The sequence below is a fragment of the Danio rerio genome, chromosome 13, assembly GCF_049306965.1.
Source record: "Danio rerio strain Tuebingen ecotype United States chromosome 13, GRCz12tu, whole genome shotgun sequence".
Lineage (NCBI taxonomy): Eukaryota > Metazoa > Chordata > Actinopteri > Cypriniformes > Danionidae > Danio > Danio rerio.
In genome coordinates this window covers 7,294,136-7,315,154 of record NC_133188.1, presented here as the reverse complement: position 1 = coordinate 7,315,154, position 21,019 = coordinate 7,294,136, and the positions used below count along the sequence as shown (strand labels likewise).

The following is a 21,019-nucleotide window of genomic DNA, read 5'->3' as shown; positions in this document are numbered from 1 at the left end:
GACCTTGGGGCCATTCAGCTGGCCCACGATGACCAATCCACTTTTTAGGTGACTGTTCATCTAGGAATGCTCAGAGCTGACACCCATAATGTGGTGGTGCATCATCTTGCTGGAAAAACTCAGGGCACGTGCCAGAATGGCCCCACTATCTTTGTTGTCTATGTTGTGAAGAAACAAGGTGTGCAGCACCTAAAATTACGGATACCGGAAGCCTGTGTAAGCGATGTAAAGTTGGGCGTTTTACCATAGGAAGTCTATGGGATCGACTTCCATTTTGTAGCCAGCCTCAAGTGGTCAGTTGATGAACTGCAGTTTTTTTCACTGCCGTGTTGGCGGAGGAAGATTGAGAGGTTGCTGCATTGCATTGCAAAACAATTAAAAAAATTATTTTAATAAAAAATAAAATAAAATTAGCAGCTGTGGTTCCCAGAACTTTGTTTAGTAATAAAGTAGAAATGTATGGTAAACTACAATTTACGCAACGCTTAATACAGTATTAACGCACCAATGTTTTGAAGTACTAACATGTAAACATTGTACCTTTGTTACACAGCTCATCACATCCAGCTTATCCGCAAGCAGAGTAACAAACTAATATATACAGTGGTGTGAAAAAGTGTGTGCCCCCTTACTGCTTTCCTATTTTTGGTTTGTTTGAGTTTAATCAGTTTTAGATCATCAAACTAATTTAAATATTAGTCAAAAATAACATAAGTAAACATCATGCAGTTTTGAATTGCATATTTTTATTATTAAAGGAAAATAAAATCTAGCCCTGTGTGAAAACGTGTAATACTGTCATTTTATAAATATTAAAAAAGCATCACTTTAAGTTAAGGCGACACTTACAGATGTTTCATGCACTTACTGAAGTAATTACAATGAGTTAAATGTAACTCTAAACCTTACCCACATTTGAACCCCATACATAAGTACATGTAAGTGAATAATATCACCTGGTAGTTAAATGAATAGTTACACTTTAACTGTGTCACCTTAAAATAAAGTGGAAAATCTAGAAAAGACAGACTATTAGGTAAATAATATATTTGTATGAAGACTTAATAAAAAAAAATGTTGGAGTTACTTCTGATAATGTGCCTCATCATTGTGGATATTAAGTTGGTTTGATGCTTTTCCAATGTCGTTTTCCAGGCCCTCACTTTACCGAGTTCCTCTCTGTTCAAATTGGGGACAATGCCTCTGTCACTCTTATTTGCAAGGCAAGTTAAATTGGAATGACTTATCCAAAACAAACGGAATGTCTTGGACAGACTAGATATATGTTTGGGTTTTCTTGCGTGTCTGACCCATTTCAGGTGGCCAATTTGAAGAAGGAGTCTGCGTTCCATTGGTATAAGGACGATGTAGAGGTGATTCCCGAGGTGCCTGCTGACTTGACCTCAGGAGTCTGCAAGTTCCCTCTAACTAATGTGAGCGCCTCTTTTCATAAACACTTGAGATTAAAAAAATAGCTAATTGATACTTTTTGATGTTCATAAGTGTTTATTGTACATATGAAGTAAATCAAAAAGCCTTAAAATTTTAATGTTAAAAAGTTAGGCCACTTTATTTTAATTAGCAATGTATACTATTAAGAAACCATTAACTACGTATTTTAGCTAGTTCGCTGTGTGCAAAAAGGCTATTCGAGAAAGTGAAAGCATGATGTTTCAGATGGAGCCCGGAGGACTTTTATTATGAAAGAGCAGATCGCTACACGCTGCTTATTAATAGTTAGTAAGATAGTAGAAATAAGATCATACTTTATAAGTGCTAACAAACAGTTCATATCTTTTTGTGCATGTAATAAGCCAGACCATGGTGTGAAGTTTTACTTAAACTGTTACCATAAGTTTTATTTAGGATAAATATACTTCTCAAAATAATAAAGGAAACCCTTGGGCAATGCATTGTGTTGTTAAAGTGGTCCGTTTATTTTTTGAGCAGTACTGTATATGAACTCACCGTCCACTTTATTAGGTGCACCTGTCCACCTGCTCGTTAATGCAAATTTCTAATCAGCCAATCACATGACAGCAACTCAAAGCATATAGGCATGTAGACATGGCGATCTGCTGCAGTTCAAACCAAGCATCAAAATGGGGAAAAGGGGGGATTTAAGTGACTTTAAACGTGGCATGGTTGTTGGTACCAGATGAGTTGGTTTGAGTATTTCATAAACTGCTGATCTACTGGGATTTTCACACACAACCATCTCTAGGGTTTACAGAGAATGGTTCGAAAAAGAGAAAATTTCCAGTAAATGGCAGTTCTGTGGGCACAAATGCCTTGTTGATGCCAGAACTCAGAGGAGAATGGCCAGACTGGTTCAAGCTGATAGAAAGGCAACAGTAACTCAAATAACCACTCGCTACAACCGAGGGATGCAGAAGAGCATCTATGAATGCACAACATATTAAACCTTGATGCAGATGGGCTACAGCAGCAGAAGACCTCACCGGGTGCCACTCCTGTCATCCAAGAACAGTACACTGAGGCTATAATTTACACAGGCTCACCAAAATTGGGCAATAGAAGATTGGAAAAACGTTGCCTGGTCTGATTAGTCTCGATTTTTGTTGTGACATTCGGGCATGAATTTGGCATCAACAACATGAAAGTATGGATCCATCGCATGTTAAAACTGTTGCAAATCCTACAGCGTTCACCTGATTTGGATGTAAACACCCTTAAATTAAAGATGACAATGTGCAGTTAAAGCACATCTTGTATGTTTCATTTCAAATAGACTATGTTGGTGTATAGAGCCAAAAATGAATCGTGTCAATGTCCCAATATTTATGGACCTAACTGTATCTACTAAAAGGCAGATAATATTACTTTACAAACTGTGTTATAAATAAATCAAATTAACTTTTTCATATTAGTCAATAATATTTCTGAAATTAATTTAAAAACTGAAGAAATATGAATTTGCACACAAGTAAATCAATAGACTCAATGATGTGCTAAAAATCTTTCAGATTTTGTGTGGGCTTACCTACAGTTTAACCCAGTTTTACAAGTTACATACAGTTCTTTGTGTTTTTCATAATCAAAGTTTAAAATATATAAGCGCTAAGTACCGTACCCAAGGTTATATCAGTAAACAGGCAAATAATCCCTACTGGACTGTTAGGGGTAATTGCTCTGTGTTTGTGTGGTTGTATTTATTTATTTATTTTTTCTAAATCAATATTCTCAAGATATTTGTCTCATTTACAAAGTAAAACAGCTTGAGCGACTTCTATAAATATAATAAAGAAGGGAGACGCATGACAAAATTATATTGCATTTAATATAATCACTCCTGACATCTAATGGGAAATGTCGAGAGCAATTCTCAGGAGAGATAACCTTTTGACTCAAAAGGATTGAAACTAGAGTTCGGAATCAATTGAGTGCTGTGGTTATTTTACAAAGCTGTGTGAAATTGCTATAATTTACTCCCAAGACAATGTAGAACAGAAACAATTTTGTCTGTAATGCTCTAAAAAAGCTTCACGCGTTGGCCTGTTTTTGTGTCTTTCTTTCTTTCTTTCTTTCTTTCTTTCTTTCTTTCTTTCTTTCTTTCTTTCTTTCTTTCTTTCTTTCTTTCTTTCTTTCTTTCTTTCTTTCGTTCTTTCTTTCTTTCTTTCTTTTCTTTCTTTATTTCTTTCTTTCCTGATATTACAGTTCTCCAAGAACGATGTAGGACTTTATAAAGCAACCATCACTGATGACAGAGGCCAAGATGTGTCACAGATCGATGTTTCTGGCAAAGGTACTATTTTTATCATGAACATTTAAACATATTAATTATTTTTTTATAAAAAATGTATTAAATATGTAATACTACCACTGTTACTAATAATAATGTTTTTTTTCACCCACAGCTTTTGATGATATCATTAACGAACTCAGCCGTATCTGTGGTGTGTATGACAAGTATTACTTTTTGATCATGTAACTTAAAATCTTCTTGAACTGTAGTTATTTTTACTGCTGAACTGGAGCAGTTTAGTGTCTTTGCAAATAGTTTGAGCGTAAACTCAAGGATGAGTCTGATATGATTATGTTTAAAACAACACCATGTTATTTTGGTATTTTTATAAAATGTCCATGTTAAAAAATTTAAAATATAATAACAAATAGTTAAATCATCAATCATCAAATTCACACATGCGCACAGTTGGAACAATTTTATTTTAATGTAAATTTACACAACACAATAAATTTATAATACACTCACTACATATTAAGGGTGTCACGATCCTCCAAATCCTCGATTCGATTACATTTTCGATTCTAAAGGCACGATTCGATTTTCGATTATGAATAATTAATTAATGACCAATTAATTATTTGTAGCCTACCGTTTAAACTACCTGACCTGCATGGTCTTTGTTTTACCCATAAACAAATCATACAGTAAATGAATAAAGGCAAGATACACACATAATTACCACCTGTCAATCACTTTTTCTGCGGGACTCGTGAATAGGCAGTGATCTGTGTCGTTATAATGGCGTCGGTAAAAAAGACGCACAACCAACAAGAACCAGCCAACAGTATCTGAGGTGTTCGCTAAAATGACAAAGTACAAGTGAGTGAAAGATTGAAGCAGTCCTCTGACTGCCTGGACCTGCTGTCTCGAGCGCATGGCTGTGTCTGTGTGGTCACGTGATGTGCATTTTCAGAGGTAGAGAGGAAGGAGGGCTGCTCAGAAATACTACACGCCACTGTGAATGTCAAATCGTTGTCGTTCTAAAATGCCATTTAAAAACAAAGACAGTGTAAACAGGGCCTGAGTGTGTACTTTTCGCGAGCGGATTTGCAACGGGGGCGGGCGGAGGATCGCAATGCCGGTGTTGTCTATCTAATACGTACATAGCAGAGCTTTTTTTTTTTTGTCGACAACACGAACGTTGTCAACATAACTCACTGGAAATCCAAAATGCTTACACACCGGCGACTTCATTGAAAGAGGAGAGGGTTTAAGTTCTGTCGACGGGTCTCCTGCTTCTGCAGTTTAACAAGCACTTCAACAAGCCTGTTTTTTTCCCGCTTGGCAAGCCAAGCTGACGTTACATGGGGGCGTGGCAGCATCAACGATTCTATTTTTTGATTCGATAATCGAAATTGAGCATAAATTTTGATTGATTTCGATTAAAAATCAAAATCGTGACACCCCTACTATATATATATATATATATATATATATATATATATATATACACACACACACACACACACACACACACACACACACACACACACACACACACACACAAACACCCCGAAAAGCAGGAGTTCATCTATATGAAATCACAGTAGCAGTGCAGCTTCAACAGTCTCTACATGATCCCAGCCCAATTTTATAGGTCCTCCAAACATAATGTCGAGATCGACACGATAAGGGAACGTCTCAACTCGCTTAACGGAAAGAAAGCGGCACAGATGATGTGTAACATTACTGCAGAGCTGTTGTAAGGGAAAGAGCATAGAATCACCATCATTCTAAGTTCTTTGTGTAAGGCAAGCATTCGTGGTTCGTTACGATCTGTTTACATAACAATAGCAACTATGGCGCACGTCACCGTATGTTGCCAGTAACCACAGTGAAACACTTTAGAACACTTGAGTAAGGGTGACAGATAAGAAGTTTGTTGCAACGATCTTAATGAAATCCATTACCTCAGATTTTTCCGCCTCAGAGACACCCTTAAGTTAAATTACTGGAGGACTTTCATGCAAGCGGACACAGGTGGCGATTGTAAATGACGTCACCTGCAGAGGAAGCGTGGTTGCCTGAGCGTGCAAGTCCGAGCGTGCAAGCCTGGAGGTGCAAGTGCAAATCTGCAGCCAGACTCTATTGCCTAACTGAGCAAATAACACTTGATAACAGTTGTCATACACATGCATAAAATTTACTTCACATCATAATCATATTGTCTCCATTATCCATTAGTCATATGAACACCCCATTCTTTTTACCATTCTTTATAATGATTTTGAGGTGAATGAGAGTCAGTTAGTTGGCATATTCTGTACATATTTCTTCAAAATCACCTTACATTCCTGAAAACAATGGCATTGCTTCACAGCACCTCTGTCACTGCAAGTGTGATGGGAACAGTTGTTCATTTTAGCTCAGTGCCTGCATGAAAATCTTTGCATAAATAACAAAATAAGCTCCATATAAACATGCAGTGAATCATTGTTATGCAGCTTTTTCCCCAACCAGCTTGTGTTTGTGATTTTTATTTATTTATTTTTTTAAAATATCTTTCCTTCTTTTTTTCATCCTGGACAGGATCCAGTGCCTCCGAGTTGTCGATTCAGTGCACTGCGGAGGGCATTATGCTTCAGTGCCATATGAAATATTACACAGAGGAGATGAAGATCCATTGGAAACAAAAGTAGGCACATTTTCCACCCTCACTTGAATAGATTTCCTGGAATAAAAAAAAGATCCGCACATACCCGCTGAATATGAAATGCACACGTCTCTTCGTGTCCTCAAGGCATGATGACGGCTCTACACATAAACATGATTTTCAGATTTTGGTCTATAATTCTGGGTCGCTTTAGTGTGAGGTGTACAGAATAAATGATTATTGGACTACAGGAAATTATCGTGTTCTTCACTCTGCCGTCGACACAAAAACAAATCATTCTGATTGCAGTCGCTTCATGCCGTGCCCTGGAGTTGATTCAGTAGCATGTGAAATACTAACGTTGTGAGAAAAGCCTCTTCCTACTCACATGACTTCTCAAATCCCTGTATTAGCATTTTGAAGGGGCTATTCTGGGTTTTTCCTCCCTGTGTTGCACATTTTGAAATGCACGCAGAGCAGGTATTAATGCAGAAGGAATTTCACATTCAGCTTTGACACAAAAAAAAAAAAAAAAAAACGCCAACCATGTCCAATTTTACACCAGGGATATGCAGATTTGATGCCCCACTTTAAAAAGGCATGTCTAACGTTTACTGTATGGTAAAAAAAAAATAATAAAGGCAAACAATTCATCTTAAAATGAGATTGGGATTAAACCTGCCTGTACTGTAACATGTCAAGAGCATGGAAATACATGTGCTGTGAATTCTCTCTGATAAACACGTTCAGTTGAAGTCAAAATTATTGGCCCTCCTGTGAATTATTATTATTATTATTTTTTTATATTTCCAAAATTATGCTCAAAGGTGCAGTAGGTAATTGTCTTCAGAAATTGTTTTTGTTGTTGTGCTGGTTAAAAGTCTCTTCACATTCCAATAGTAATGATTAAAGCAGAAGCCATATCACCCTGCAGCCCAAGACCGGTAACTGAAGCTAAGCAGGGCTGAGCCTGGTCAGTACCTGGAGGGGAGTCTACATGGGAAAAATAGGTTGCTTTTGGAAGTGGTGTTAGTGAGGCCAGCAGGGGGCGCTCAACCTGTGGTCTTTGTGAGTCCTAGTGTCCCGGTAAAAGTGAAGGGGACACTATACTGTCAGTGGACGCCGTCTTTCGGATGAGACGTTAAACCGAGGTCCTGACTCTCTGTGGTCATTAAAAATCCCATGGCACTTCTTGTGAAAGAGCAGGGGTGTAACTACGGTGTCCTGGCCAAAGTCCCTTAATCGGCCTTTACGATCATGGCCTCCCAATCATCCCCATCCACTGAATTGGCTCTATCACTGTGTCTTCACTCCACCAATAGCTGGTGTGTGGTGAGTGCACTGGCGCCGTTGTCCTGTGGCTGCTGTCGAATCATCCAAGTGGATGCTGCACACTGGTGGTGGTGTGGAGAGACCCCCTCTCATGATTGTGAAGCGCTTTGGGTGTATGGCCATACACAATAAATGCGCTATATAAATACACATTACATTTACATCACATAAAGTAAATTATCTAAATGTAACTATATGTGTAAGGCATGCAGTAGCTCATACAGTTATAATTATAATGCATGTGCAAACATCACTCACATATTACTTGCTGCGTTTAAAGTGCGTAGAATTAATTACATTGAAACATAAATAACCAGGCTGATCTCACGAGAAAACGTAAGTATTTTACATTTTGCCAGTTTAGTGGCTAATTTGTACGAATTCGTACGAGTTCACTTGTACGAAATTGTACTATTTTAAAAAGGAGGCGTGGCACCCAACCCCACCCCTAAACCTAACTGTCATTGGGGGATGAGCAAATTGTACTAAATTGTACAACTGCAGTAGGAGACACTTTTAATATGAGCATTAACGTCACACCTTGTACCGCCGCCACTCTAACGCCCCATTCACGCGGGGCTTCAGCGTCAACGCTTGACTGAAGTTGGGGCCGAATCGATCGTCATAAAGCGTCAGCCAAAGAAATTCAGTCAGCAATAGGCCACTGTCTGAGCTGGTGTATTTGCATACAGCGATTTGATTGGCTGACACTTCCGTTGGCGCTTGAAAAGTTGAGCTAGTCCCAACTTCTGCAGCGAGCAACGCTTCTGAAGCGGTGCCGAATGATCCACAATGCAGTTCGACAATGCCTGACGTCACCCATTCAAAGTGAATGGGAAGCGTTGACGCTGACGCCCTGTGTGAATGGGGCGTAAAGAAGTAAGAACGTGTTTTTAGGCATGACCACAGTTTGTGAATATGCTGCCAGGGGGCACAAATGAACCAGGTACGAACGGACAGAAATAGCCTATACTTTGTTACTTGTAAATGATGATAAGACTATTATCATTAAAAACTTAACAAGCATTATTATCATTGTAAACTTCTTTAGTGAAATGAGGATTCATTTTGGAAAGTAAAACAAAAAAAGACAAAATACATAATAAAAGACAACTAATATGAAAGTACAAACATACATACAAATAAGTAGGCATGAATAAATAACTAAATAACTAACTAACTAAATAAATAAAAAAATAAATAAAGCTGTGTTTTATTTTATGTACATGGGTTATTTTAAAGTGAAAATACAGTCAATAAATAAGCTTTTTCATTTACATTTTCATTTACAGTTTTTATTTACATTTTTGTTGTTGATTATATTTGACTATCTCGCTTTGTCTCAATTGCTGTACATAAATAATACATTATTAATTAAATAGATCTAAATAATTAATAATTAAAAGACATTACCAGCAAAACACTTAGAAACAGTCCGATGCTATTTTTTTTTATATTGGCTTATTATAATTTTAAAGAAAGCTGCAATGTGGACTATATTGTTTTAATTCTAGCCTATATTATTTTAATTCATTTCTTTTGTCTCTGTTACTTGCAGTTCAATACACGTGCGCTGCACGAAATGAGAGAGAACAGGGCAATATTGACCTTTTTTATCATTAATATTTATTGTGAACAGTGTCTTGAAGATATTATAGTAGTAAGGTAGTAAGGTATTATGTACTGTCATCATGGTAAAGATAAAATAAATCAGTTATTAGAAATGAGTTATTAAAACCATTATGTTTAGAAATGTGTTGAAAAATATTCTCTCTGTTAAACAGAAATTCTGACTTCAACTTGAATTAATGGGCGTTTTAAATTTGATTGCTCTTTGTGTTTAAAGGGAAGCTAAAATCAGTGCATCAGAAAGAATGCGAATTGGTGGCAACCCAGCAATGGCAACCCTGGAAGTAGTCGAACCTACTGATAAAGATAAAGGCATGTACACGTTTGAGATTGTGGATGCTGAGAAAACCCACACTCGTACCCTGGATCTTTCTGGACAACGTGAGTTGTTTGAATGTGTCACTTCTTAATATGAAGCTTAAGCTTTTTAAAGTTGCCAAAGGTAGCCTGATATGATTTGTTATTTGTTCTCCGATATCTGCATAGTAGGTATGTGGCTTAAGTAAGAGAGAAAAATACTCCAGAAACTGTTTTAGAAGCACATTTTGAGTCATAGATTTTATCTCTAAAAATCTGCAAATAAGCATTTTATATATCTTGTGATTCATGTTTTTTTTCACCCGTTTATTTATGCTTTAGAATTGTATTATGTGACCTTATTCTTTTAATCCTGAAAGATTTGAAAAAAGTGACTTTTATTAATATTTTAATAGTTTAAAGTGATATATCGTGAGAGTTGGTGTTGTATATTATGGTACAAAAGCCTTGTAATTGACTGACAGTACATTTTGTGTTATTTTACAGACTTTTTTCCCTACAGTATATATTATTTTGGTAACACTTTACAATAAGGTTCATTAGTTACTGCATTTACTAACATGAACTAATCATGAACAACACATGTACAGCATTTATTAATCATAATTGAACATTTACTAATGTATTATTAACATTCAAGTCCATGCTTGTTAACATTAGTTAATGCACCATGAGTTAACATGAACTAACAATGAACTACTGTATTTTCATTAACTAATGTTTAATAACATGAATAAATACTGTAGTAAATGTATTGTTCATTGTTTGTTCATGTTAGTAAATGCATTACTTAACATTAACTAATGAATCTTATTGTAAAGTGTGACCAATATTTATTATACATTATAATATTTCAAACAACTAGAATGTTAATAAAACTCACTTTGTTAAACTATCGAGTTGAATTTTCGACATAACAAGTAGACCATGCAGATATCAAGTTCCTATAATGCAATTGGGAATCACAAAATACAAAACTATTAATTAACATGTACTTTTTACAGTGTAAGTTAGAAAGGTCTGATTGGACTATTATTAGGAAAGGTTATGAATATGAATGAGCTCTGCTCTTACACTCTGGCAGCTTAACTCAGTGCCTGACACTCACGCAAACAGTACATACACTGCATGATGCTATCTAAAATACACAAGCGTTAAGTAATCATACTTAAGTCGTCAAAAATGATTTGACCAAATTGAGTAGATTCCTCATTGAATGGCAATCTTTTCAACTGAAGTTGTAGAGAGGTTTATTTTAGCTAGAAAGTGTAAGTTATATTCATGCTACTAGAAAAACCTAGTTTGCTCTTAAGTTGTAAAATATATGATAAATTAAAATAATATTAAAAAAGGGACAGAGAGTGATGTATTGATAGTTGTATTTTGTGTGTTTAACATATATGAAACAGACAGGATTTTATGTCAGCCTCTGTATAAACAGAGGAGTTCTTTAGAGTTTATTGAGCTGAGTGATATGACACGATGCATAAACGTGCACTTATGTTAAGCAGTTTACATGTGTTTGATGCCTCATTACAAACATGAACTTGTGTCTGTTGCGTCATTACATACTGTACACATGCAGCAAATTTTACAATATATAAACTAACAAAAAAAAATAGTTTTAAACAGACTTAATGTCTCCTCAGGGAGGCATTGAATGAATTAATAATCCACATATCCTACATTTTGCATTTATTCAGTTATTAATATTCAACTATGCCTAGGCATATCCAGATTTTCATTCCATGGCACCTTTAATAACATTTGACCTTAAAATTGTCCTCTTTGTTGCTTCTGAATATAAATGATCCTCCTTGCTTAATAGTGAGAGTTAAGGTGGTAAAAAGTCACAGAAGGCTAAACAATGCCTATTTCAGCACAAAACAACCATAAATAAACATTATGAGTGGAGAAATTTTAAAAGGTACAATGCCTTTTAAAGGCAGTATTGTGAAAACAAGCCATTACTTTTGAGCCTAATTGAAAATCAAGTTATACATTTCAACAACAGCTCAAATGATTTTCAAACAGTGTTGGGTGTAATTAGTTAGAAAATAACAAGTTAATGTAATTAGATCACTTTTCGGCAGAAAAAAAGGTATAGTAAGGGATTACTTTTCTTATTCAGGTAATTTAATTACAGTTACTTATTATGTACTTGTTTATACTGTACATAAATTTAACAGTCCTGGATAAATCAAAGAAGCAGAGTAGTTAATGTATTAAGTACAATGAACATACATGAGAAACAATGAACTGAGTATGATATTAACGTCAATATATGATATGTATGGATAGGCATCGGCTGCGTAATAGCATATGCTGGATAAGTTGGCGGTTCATTCCACTGTGGTGACAGCTGATTAATAAAGGGACCAAGCCGAAAAGAAAATGAATAATATGCATGGAAAAGTAGCCCTTTTCACAAGGTGATACCGGTAAATAACCGGAAAAATTCCGGAACAACTTTACCAGTGAGTAAAAAAAAAGCGCTGTTCACACAGGCAAGAACATTCCAGAATTTTTCCTGAAAACACCATTCACACATCCATTCCAGAATATCCATAAATGCATTAACCAGAAATGGCCTCTAAACGGCTGTGCTAGTATTAGTAAACATAAAAAGGCTCAGGCTTTTGTTGACGGTTTCACTTTCATTTAAAGCTTTAGCATTCATGCAGCTGCTTTTGTCTCAGAGATATCCAAAGGCAGAAGCACTAACCGCAACTAAATGCTTACACATTTGACTACATTACAAATTCTGTAGATGGATAAGTATTGTGAACAACTTCGATGTAAAGATATGGAGGGAACACTTCCACATGTCGAGATGTACATTTGTTTGTGTGCTAGCACTCACCAGAGCACTTATTCAAATGCACAAGTGCCACGCAGCTGATCGCAGCTGATTGCAGTGAAGTAAAAGTGAAGTAAAAGCAAAAAATACTCCAGAAACGTTTTAGAAGCACATTTTGAATCATAGATTTTATCTCTAAAAATCTGCAAATATGCATTTTATATATCTTGTAATTCATGTTTTTTTTCACGCAGCTGATTGCAGCTGATTGCAGGGCTTGCAGGTAGTGGTTTATCATAAGCATTTTATCGATAATTTTTCCACAGATTGCATTAATAATGAACATAGAAACATTATCTGACTTACAACTAGCAGCTAAATGTGGCTGGAAAAATATTCAAGGCTTTTTATGAACAGCGCAGAACATGAACAGCGTGGATCCGTCTAAATGTTCTCATTGGCTGGAGTAGAAATTAGTGGAGAGTGGGAAATTAGTGTGGAGTAGTCTGATCACACATGAACTCTTTCTGAAAAATTGCTGGTAATATTCCGGAAAAGTCTGTATGTGGGAAAGGGGCTATTAAGTCATTGCTTTAAAATGTTTTTGTTTTGATAATGTTTATTATTCTTAAATGTTAAAGTCTTAAAATGTACTGCTTGGCTCCGATTTCTGTCGTTGTCAATTTTAATTTCTATTGTATATTTGGCGACAGTGTTGAGATTTTTATGTTTATTTTATGCGTTTATTCTTTCAGTTATTAGTGTTTATTTGAGTAATTAAATTACTTATTGAGTAACTGAGCTACTTTTAAACTTAGTAATAATAATAAATTATTTTAAAATATTAATTAATTAGTAATTAATAGGCTTAGTAATTAGTAAATCTGAAAATTTCCACAGAATTGTAGTCCATCATTTAGTCTATTTTGTTTACTTGTGTAAACATGTAAATTTATATCTCTTCAGTTTTTTTTTTTTATTAATTTCAGTAATATTATTGACTAATATAAAAGTGGTCATCTGATTTATTTACAGTACAGTTTGTAAACTAATATTTTCTGTCTGTGGGAACCTATGGGTTTGGAGCCACATGTGGCTCTTTGACCAAAAATATGTGGCTCTCCAGCTGTCTTTCTTCAATAATATTTTAAAGTTTTAAAATTTATAACTGTGACTAGAAATCAGTTTCCTATTGAAAATACAATTCAAATTCCCTTTTGTGTTTTCTACAGCAAAATAAATAAGAACTCAGTTTACAATAAAAGGACTTTTTAACCAATGCGCATATGTGATGCTGTGGTTCAACGTAAATCGTGACACCAATAAAGGGCAAAGAACTTCATTTATATGGTAACCTCGTGTATGTAAATTCAAACAACATTCATTAGTGGCGATTGCAAAAAGAAAAAAAAATCTATTAATTCCCTTTATTCTTACATTGTGTTGCGTTATATTTGTTTATTTCTGAGTAGTGCATAAACATAAATAAAGTTTTTATTTATTAATAAATAAAGATTTTGTTATGTAAAAAAGCCCTAATGGCTCTTTTAAAAAATACATTTGATAAAAATGTCAGAAATGGCTCTTTGCTAAAAAAAAGTTTCCGACCCCTGATCTTGATGGATTTGCATTATAGACATTAAATAAAAGTTAAAAAAGATATTAATTTAAGTTTCAAGATATTCAAATTTAAATCAAAATAAATTTAAAGATATCAAGATAAGTTTTGGTTATGATACTCCCAAACTAATTCCGCTTAAATTCACAGATAGCCCTAGTAATTAATAATTGAAATAACTTTCCCAACACTGTTTTCAAATCACCTCAAGAATCATGGATGAGAAACATCACATCAACGCAATATGGAATGACATGACGGACTGTCATATTTGTAATTTTCTATCAACACACATAAAATGTCATCTATAACACGTGTTCTGGCATTGATCCTGTGTGGATGTAGTCAAAAAGGCCAGCACTGCAGCTGCACACACTGGGAGATCCAGGCATGAAAAAGAGCAGTTATAGTATCAAAGGTGCAGATACTGGCAGCGGTTTCAGTTAGTCAACAGACTGTTTGATGACAAACATAATCAAGGGCTGGCATCTGACAGGTCATGCGATTTGCCGAATGGTGACAGTAATGAGTATAGGGGAAGTAGAGCTATTTCCAGCAAAGCAGGAAAACAATGCTATTAAAATAATGAGGGCTGATTTTCCTTTTATGCTATGCCTCAGGGACAAAACGCAACGAACTGAAAGACAGTGAAATTTTTTTCTTTAAAAAAAAAATTTATTTGTGTTCTTAACTTTTATTTATTCGTTCATTCACTTTGTTTCCCCCATAGTCTACGACAACGCCTATGCAGAATTCCAGAGACTCAAGTAAGATATCTGGTTCCACCACATGGGTATCCACATCCTAAATGTTTTGAGATGCAAAGCATGTGAGCTGTGTGTCAGTGTTTGGGTAAAATATTAAGGTCTGCTAATGAACTCAACTATGCTATTCTTCTTTTGCCCTTCAGAGCGGAAGCATATGCTGAAAAGAGTGAGTATACTCAATCAGTACCAGCACTCTTGGGGGTCCTGCTTTGATATGTAATTAAATTCTCTTAAATTAACTTTGTGATGTTTTTTAATTGTCAGATCGTGGCAAAGTGGTTGGCGGTCTTCCTGATGTTGTGACTATCATGGAAAAGAAGGTTTGTTTCAGCCATAGCGTTTTGAATAATACATCACAAGCCACACAAAAATGATTTGTGATATAAGTTAGCACTATATTTATTTGTCTATCTGTATATGTGCGCTTGAAATATAAGAGTGTATTTATACAAAACTAATTTAATTTCATTCAGGATTTTAATGTTTTTTTTTTTTTTTTTTACAAAAAAAATAACTTTATATACAGTTTTTAGATCATAAAAAATATATAAATCTATATAAAATGTAGAAAAAAATATGTAGAAAAAAAAAACACATTTACTGGAATTGAATTAGTAACATTACATTAGTCTTCCTGATCATGAAAACGGTTTGTTTCAGCCACAACATATATATATATATATATATATATATATATATATATATATATATATATATATATATATATATATATATATATATATATATATATATATATATAATATTGTTATTTTCTTCAAAGGTGTATTGAGTTATTTTGAGTTTATTTATTATTATTAATATTTAATATTTATGCAAAATATTACATTTTGTATGAATTTTACAAATATTAATATTGATGTAATATTGAAATATTTGTTATTAATAATAATAATAATATATAATAATATTAATAATAATTAGGCGAGGCAGTGGAGCAGTAGGTAGTGCTGTCACCTCAGCAAGAAGGTTGTTGGTTCGAACCTCGGCTCAGTTGGCGTTTCTGTGTGGAGTTTGCATGTTCTCCCTGCCTTCGCGTGGGTTTCCTCCGGGTGCTCCGGTTTCCCCCACAGTCCAAAGACATGTGGTACAGGTGAATTGGGTAGGCTAAAATTGTCCGTAGTGCATGAGTGTGTGTGTGAATGTGTGTGTGGATGTTTCCCAGAGATGGGTTGCAGCTGGAAGGGCATCCGCTGCATAAAAACTTGCTGGATAAGTTGGCGGTTCATTCCGCTGTGGCGACCCTGGATTAATAAAGAGACTAAGCCGACAAGAAAATGAATGAATGAATATTAACATAAAATTATTATTATTAATAATAATATTTTTGGTTAAACCTGTAAATTTGCTTGAATATACAGTTGAAGTCAGAATTATTCACCCCCGTGTTTATTTTTCCCCGGTTTTCTGTTTAACGGCAATGATTTTTTTTTATCACATTTATAAACATAATAGTTTTAATAACTCATTTCTAATAACTGATTTATTTTATCTTTGCTATGATGACAGTAAATAATATTTGACTAGATAATTTTCAAGACACTTCTAGACAGCTGAAAGTGACATTTAAAGGCTTAACTTGGTTAACTAGGCAGGTTAGGATAGTTAGGCAAGATATTGTGTATTAATGGTAAAATATATAGCATTTTATATTATATATATATATATATATATATATATATATATATATATATATATATATATATATATATATATATATATATATATATATATATATGTGTTTAAAAAAAATTTAACATCAGACAGACTGTGAAAATTTCTTGCTTTGCTCGGTTAAACATCATTTGGGAAATATTTAAAAAAAGAAAACGAATTCAAAGGGGGACTAATAATTCTGACTTTGTGTGTGTGTGTGTGTGTGTGTGTGTGTGTGTGTGTGTGTGTGTGTGTGTGTGTGTGTGTGTGTGTGTGTGTGTGTGTGTGTATATATATATATATGTATGTATGTATGTATGTATGTATGTATGTATGTATATATATATATATATATACATACATACATACATACATACATACATACATACATACATACATACATACATATATATATATATATATATATATATATATATATATATATATATATATATATATATATATATATATATATATATATATATATATATATATATATATTAGCAATCCTGCTACAACCTGGCGCAATACATCTTTCCTCCTTGAGGTTAATGTCATTTTTGTGCATTGTCCCTGTTAAATAAATTCATTCATTCATTCATTCATTCATGAAGCATTTTGGGGGCGCTGACTGTTTAAATGAGAAGGAAATTTAGTTTTGACACATAAGTGAACTGTTTTGGGAAAGGTATGAGCTTTTGCAAGTGAGCTATAGTGTTGTGCTAAACTGTAACACTGTTTTGCCAATTGATCATGAATTTCTGTTTCAAGAAATGAGTCAAACCAATGGAGAAAAACTATAAAAATACATCTTTTTATCTAATCTGTTTTGTTCAAATGTACCAAAATACATTACCCACATTCACTGAGAAATTCATAAAACATCCATTTTCCAAACGGCGTGCTCTCATTTATGCTGAGCACTCTATATTAACCTAGTTGTCAGTACATCTAAGGTTATGTTTCACCTGGAGTATTCCTTTCGGTGGTCTGCGGAGGGCTGTATAGCAGACGCATTAGTGATCAGTATTGCTGCAGGCAGTGGTGCTGCTGAGTGGCGTTCTGCTGCTCTTTCTCAGCTCTGGGAGTGTGTGCTGGAGGGCGTCATACTCCAGCGCTCTTCAGGATCCATGTCCATTGTCTTCAGCCTCTTAATCCATTGCTTGCAAGCAGCATGACGCCATTTCGGGGAATATTGTGTATTCTGCTTAGGAGAGGATATTGATGGGATTACGATTTTCCCGAATTGGTGATGCTGGTAATGTCCTGCATCCTTTTTTGTTGTTCTTGTTGTTGTTTAGATCAAACAAACATAGCAGGTCAGTCAACTCTCAGATCCATTAAAGTGAACTCATGTGTTAGAGAAGACCTTTCACATGACCAGCAGAGGTCATGGAGTACACTGTGGGTTTCCAGTCAGCTTTGTTGATATCCACTGGTGCGGGATATGTCATGTAAAATGAAAATCTGAAAGATCTGAATTTTTTTTGCTGGATTTCTTTATTTATGTGCACTCAGGGGAGGGTGGTGGGTCGGGGAAAGTTGCTTTGCAGTACTGTATGTGTGCTACAGCTTCTCACTGACAATATTTGTATCCTATTTATTCGGAAACGATACATAGTAGTACATTAAAGGTAATTCCTATGGTTTCTAAAATAGGATACGTATAAATTAGTGAAGCGAAGCAGTGGCGCAGTAGGTAGTGCTGTCGCCTCACAGCAAGAAGGTTGCTGGGTTGAGCCTCGGCTCAGTTGGCGTTTCTGTGTGGAGTTTGCATGTTCTCTCTGCATTCGCGTGGGTTTCCTCCGGGTGCTCCGGTTTCCCCCACAGTCCAAAGACATGCGGTACAGGTGAATTGGGTAGGCTAAATTGTCCGTAGTTTATGAGTGTGTGAATGTGTGTGTGGATGTTTCCCAGAGATGGGTTGCGGCTGGAAGGGCATCCGCTGCGTAAAAACTTGCTGGATAAGTTGGCGGTTTATTCCGTTGTGGCGACCCCAGATTAATAAAGGGACTAAGCCGACAAGAAAATGAAATGAAATGAAATAAATTAGTGCTGTCAATCGATTAAAAAATAATTAATTCAATTCAATTTAATTCAGCTTTATTTGTATAGCGCTTTTACAATGTAGATTGTGTCAAAGCAGCTTCACATAAATAGTCATAGTAACTGGAACAGTGTAGTTCAGTTTTTAGTGTTTAAGTTCAGTTCAGTTCAGTTTAGCTCATATCAGTGTGATTTAAAATCATTTTTGCCCATATTGTTTGCAATTAATTGCGAATATTCACAATAAATTTACTGAAACTTGTGATTTTGGCTATCCGAATGTACAATGCAAATTAATGTAAACTCAAGACAAAGAAACAATTTAAATTCATGTGGATTAGAATTTTTGTTTAACTTGTAACACAGATTTATTCCTGTAAAAATCATACCCGCAATAAACCGTCAAGAACCTTAAACTGCTGGCTTGGAAGCCATATTTATATGAAATAAAAATTCATATAGATTTATTAGAAAATAAAATTCATAAAGATTTATTAGAAATAAAAACACAGGCATTTGAATTTCAAAACAATCAATGCCAACAAAAAACAAAAATTATTTCCATGTTGGATTCTAAGTGGACTGCAAAAACAGTCCAAAATACTGGCATTTTGTGTGATTTAGATGTTTAGAGATAATCCTAAAGAGACCGTTGTTGTTTAATTTTATTGCTGATTCCTAATATGAAATTAAATAGTAAGCTTGGCAAGCAGTTTTGGAGAATTTGATGTTTCCCCGTTCAGACAGAATGCCTGAGCATACTGCTCGAGAGGTGTTTCAAAGATGGCTGCCGAGTGAAATTGCTTGCCTTAAAGCAAAGAGCTTAGAATGACCAAGAGACGACACTAAATAGAAAGGTCCATTGCAACAGCAGCGCCCACCAACAGCCTTGGATTCTGCCATTTTGGAAAGCGGTCAGCTGTCCATTGGATCTTATTTTTTGTCGCGATGGCAAGCAGCTGCTTTGTTATTTATTTATTTATTTATTTAAAAAGCTGAGATACAACCTGATAGATGACAATACAACACTTACTATCACAATCATCAGCACTTTTAATTGTTTATTTTACAGACTTATAATATGCTGTTGTTCTATTGTAATTTTCATTTCAAAATGGCCACCACGCCATCTAGTGGCTGTTTCCCAAATCGCACTAGAGTGCAGCCTCCTGCAGGGGTGTCAAACTCAATTCCTGGAGGGCCGAAGCCCTGCACAGTTTAGTTCCAACCCTGCTCCAACACACTTACCTGCAGGTTTCAAACAAGCCTGAAGAACTCAATTAGTTCGATCAGGTGTGTTTAATTAGGGTTGGAACTAAACTGTGCAGAGCTGCGGCCCTTTTAGAACTGAGTTTGACACCTGTGGCTTAAAGGGACTTTGGCAGACCATCTCTAAACATTTAACTCTAAACAACTTTGAGGGATACCAAAGAGCATGATTTAAATGTAAATAAAAAGATTCAATTATGGTCTCAAAATCTGCAGAAATCTAAATCTGAAAATCTAAATACGCCTTTTATATAATATTAAAGTAATTATTCCTTTTTCTTTTTCTTTCTTTTTTTTTTTTTTTTGCTTCAGACTCTGAGTCTGACCTGCACTGTCTGCGGTGATCCCAAACCTCAGGTCAGCTGGTCTAAGAACGATCAAGAAGTAGAGCCCAGCGATCAGTACGTCATTGCCTTGGACTCTGGAAAGTTTGCCAGCCTCACTATCAAAGGGGTGTCCATGGAGGACTCTGGCAAGTATACCATGACCGTGCAAAACAGGTTCGGCGGTGAAACAGTGGACATCATCGTCAGCGTGTACAAACATGGAGACAAGATTCCAGACATCAAACCGACCCCTTCCTCCAAGAGGATCTTGCCTCCCACTGGCCCGATTGTAATTCCTACCACCAAAGCTGCCACCCCTACCCCTGCCCCTGCCGGGGGCAAGTCTCCAGCTCCTCCCCAAAGTAACAAATCCTCTGCCCCACCTCGTGGCATGAAGTCCCCCACTCCCCCCAGAAAGAAGTAACCTTACAACTCTTTCCACTTGTTTGCCCCCTACAGCACATTAATGTGCTGATTTGCAGTTCTATTAGGAAATATCAGTGTTTGCAAGACAGCGAAAGAAGTTTGGGCTTAGATTTTGGTTTAATGTATAAATAAATACTGCCTTTCCCCCATCATGAAACTCAAAACATGTCTTGTTTTTCTTTTGCTGTAAATCTAAAATATAGAGTGGGTTAATTATATGGCTGTAATTGAGGAAAGGTGAATGTGCGATGCCATCTCATGGCAATTTGTAACTTTTTGACTCGGTGACTAATCAAGTTCAAGTTTGATTTATTTATATAGCACATTTACAAACGGCCGCCCAAAGTGCTTTACAGAGAAGATACAGACATAATAAACAAAACAGCAATAATATAATGTAAAAGTGAGCATATGGAATGTAAAATAGACTATACAGAAAGAGTTTTAATTTC

The 21,019-nt window shown here is 35.4% G+C and overlaps 1 protein-coding gene across 2 annotated transcripts in view; it reads left to right on the top strand.

The window, feature by feature from the left end:
• Window positions 1–20,731, top strand: part of myom2b (myomesin 2b) — a 92,680-nt gene extending 71,949 nt beyond the window's left edge. For both annotated transcript variants that reach the window (XM_073920583.1, XM_073920582.1), the window contains 10 exons: window positions 1,156–1,223; window positions 1,320–1,433; window positions 3,679–3,766; window positions 3,879–3,917; window positions 6,299–6,404; window positions 9,541–9,704; window positions 14,790–14,826; window positions 14,970–14,992; window positions 15,091–15,146; window positions 20,128–20,731. In XM_073920583.1, the coding sequence (XP_073776684.1) occupies window positions 1,156–1,223; window positions 1,320–1,433; window positions 3,679–3,766; window positions 3,879–3,917; window positions 6,299–6,404; window positions 9,541–9,704; window positions 14,790–14,826; window positions 14,970–14,992; window positions 15,091–15,146; window positions 20,128–20,565 (1,133 nt within the window). In that variant the 3' untranslated portion in view covers window positions 20,566–20,731. The remainder of the gene's footprint in view (window positions 1–1,155; window positions 1,224–1,319; window positions 1,434–3,678; window positions 3,767–3,878; window positions 3,918–6,298; window positions 6,405–9,540; window positions 9,705–14,789; window positions 14,827–14,969; window positions 14,993–15,090; window positions 15,147–20,127) is intronic.
• The last annotated feature ends 288 nt before the right edge of the window (window positions 20,732–21,019 follow it).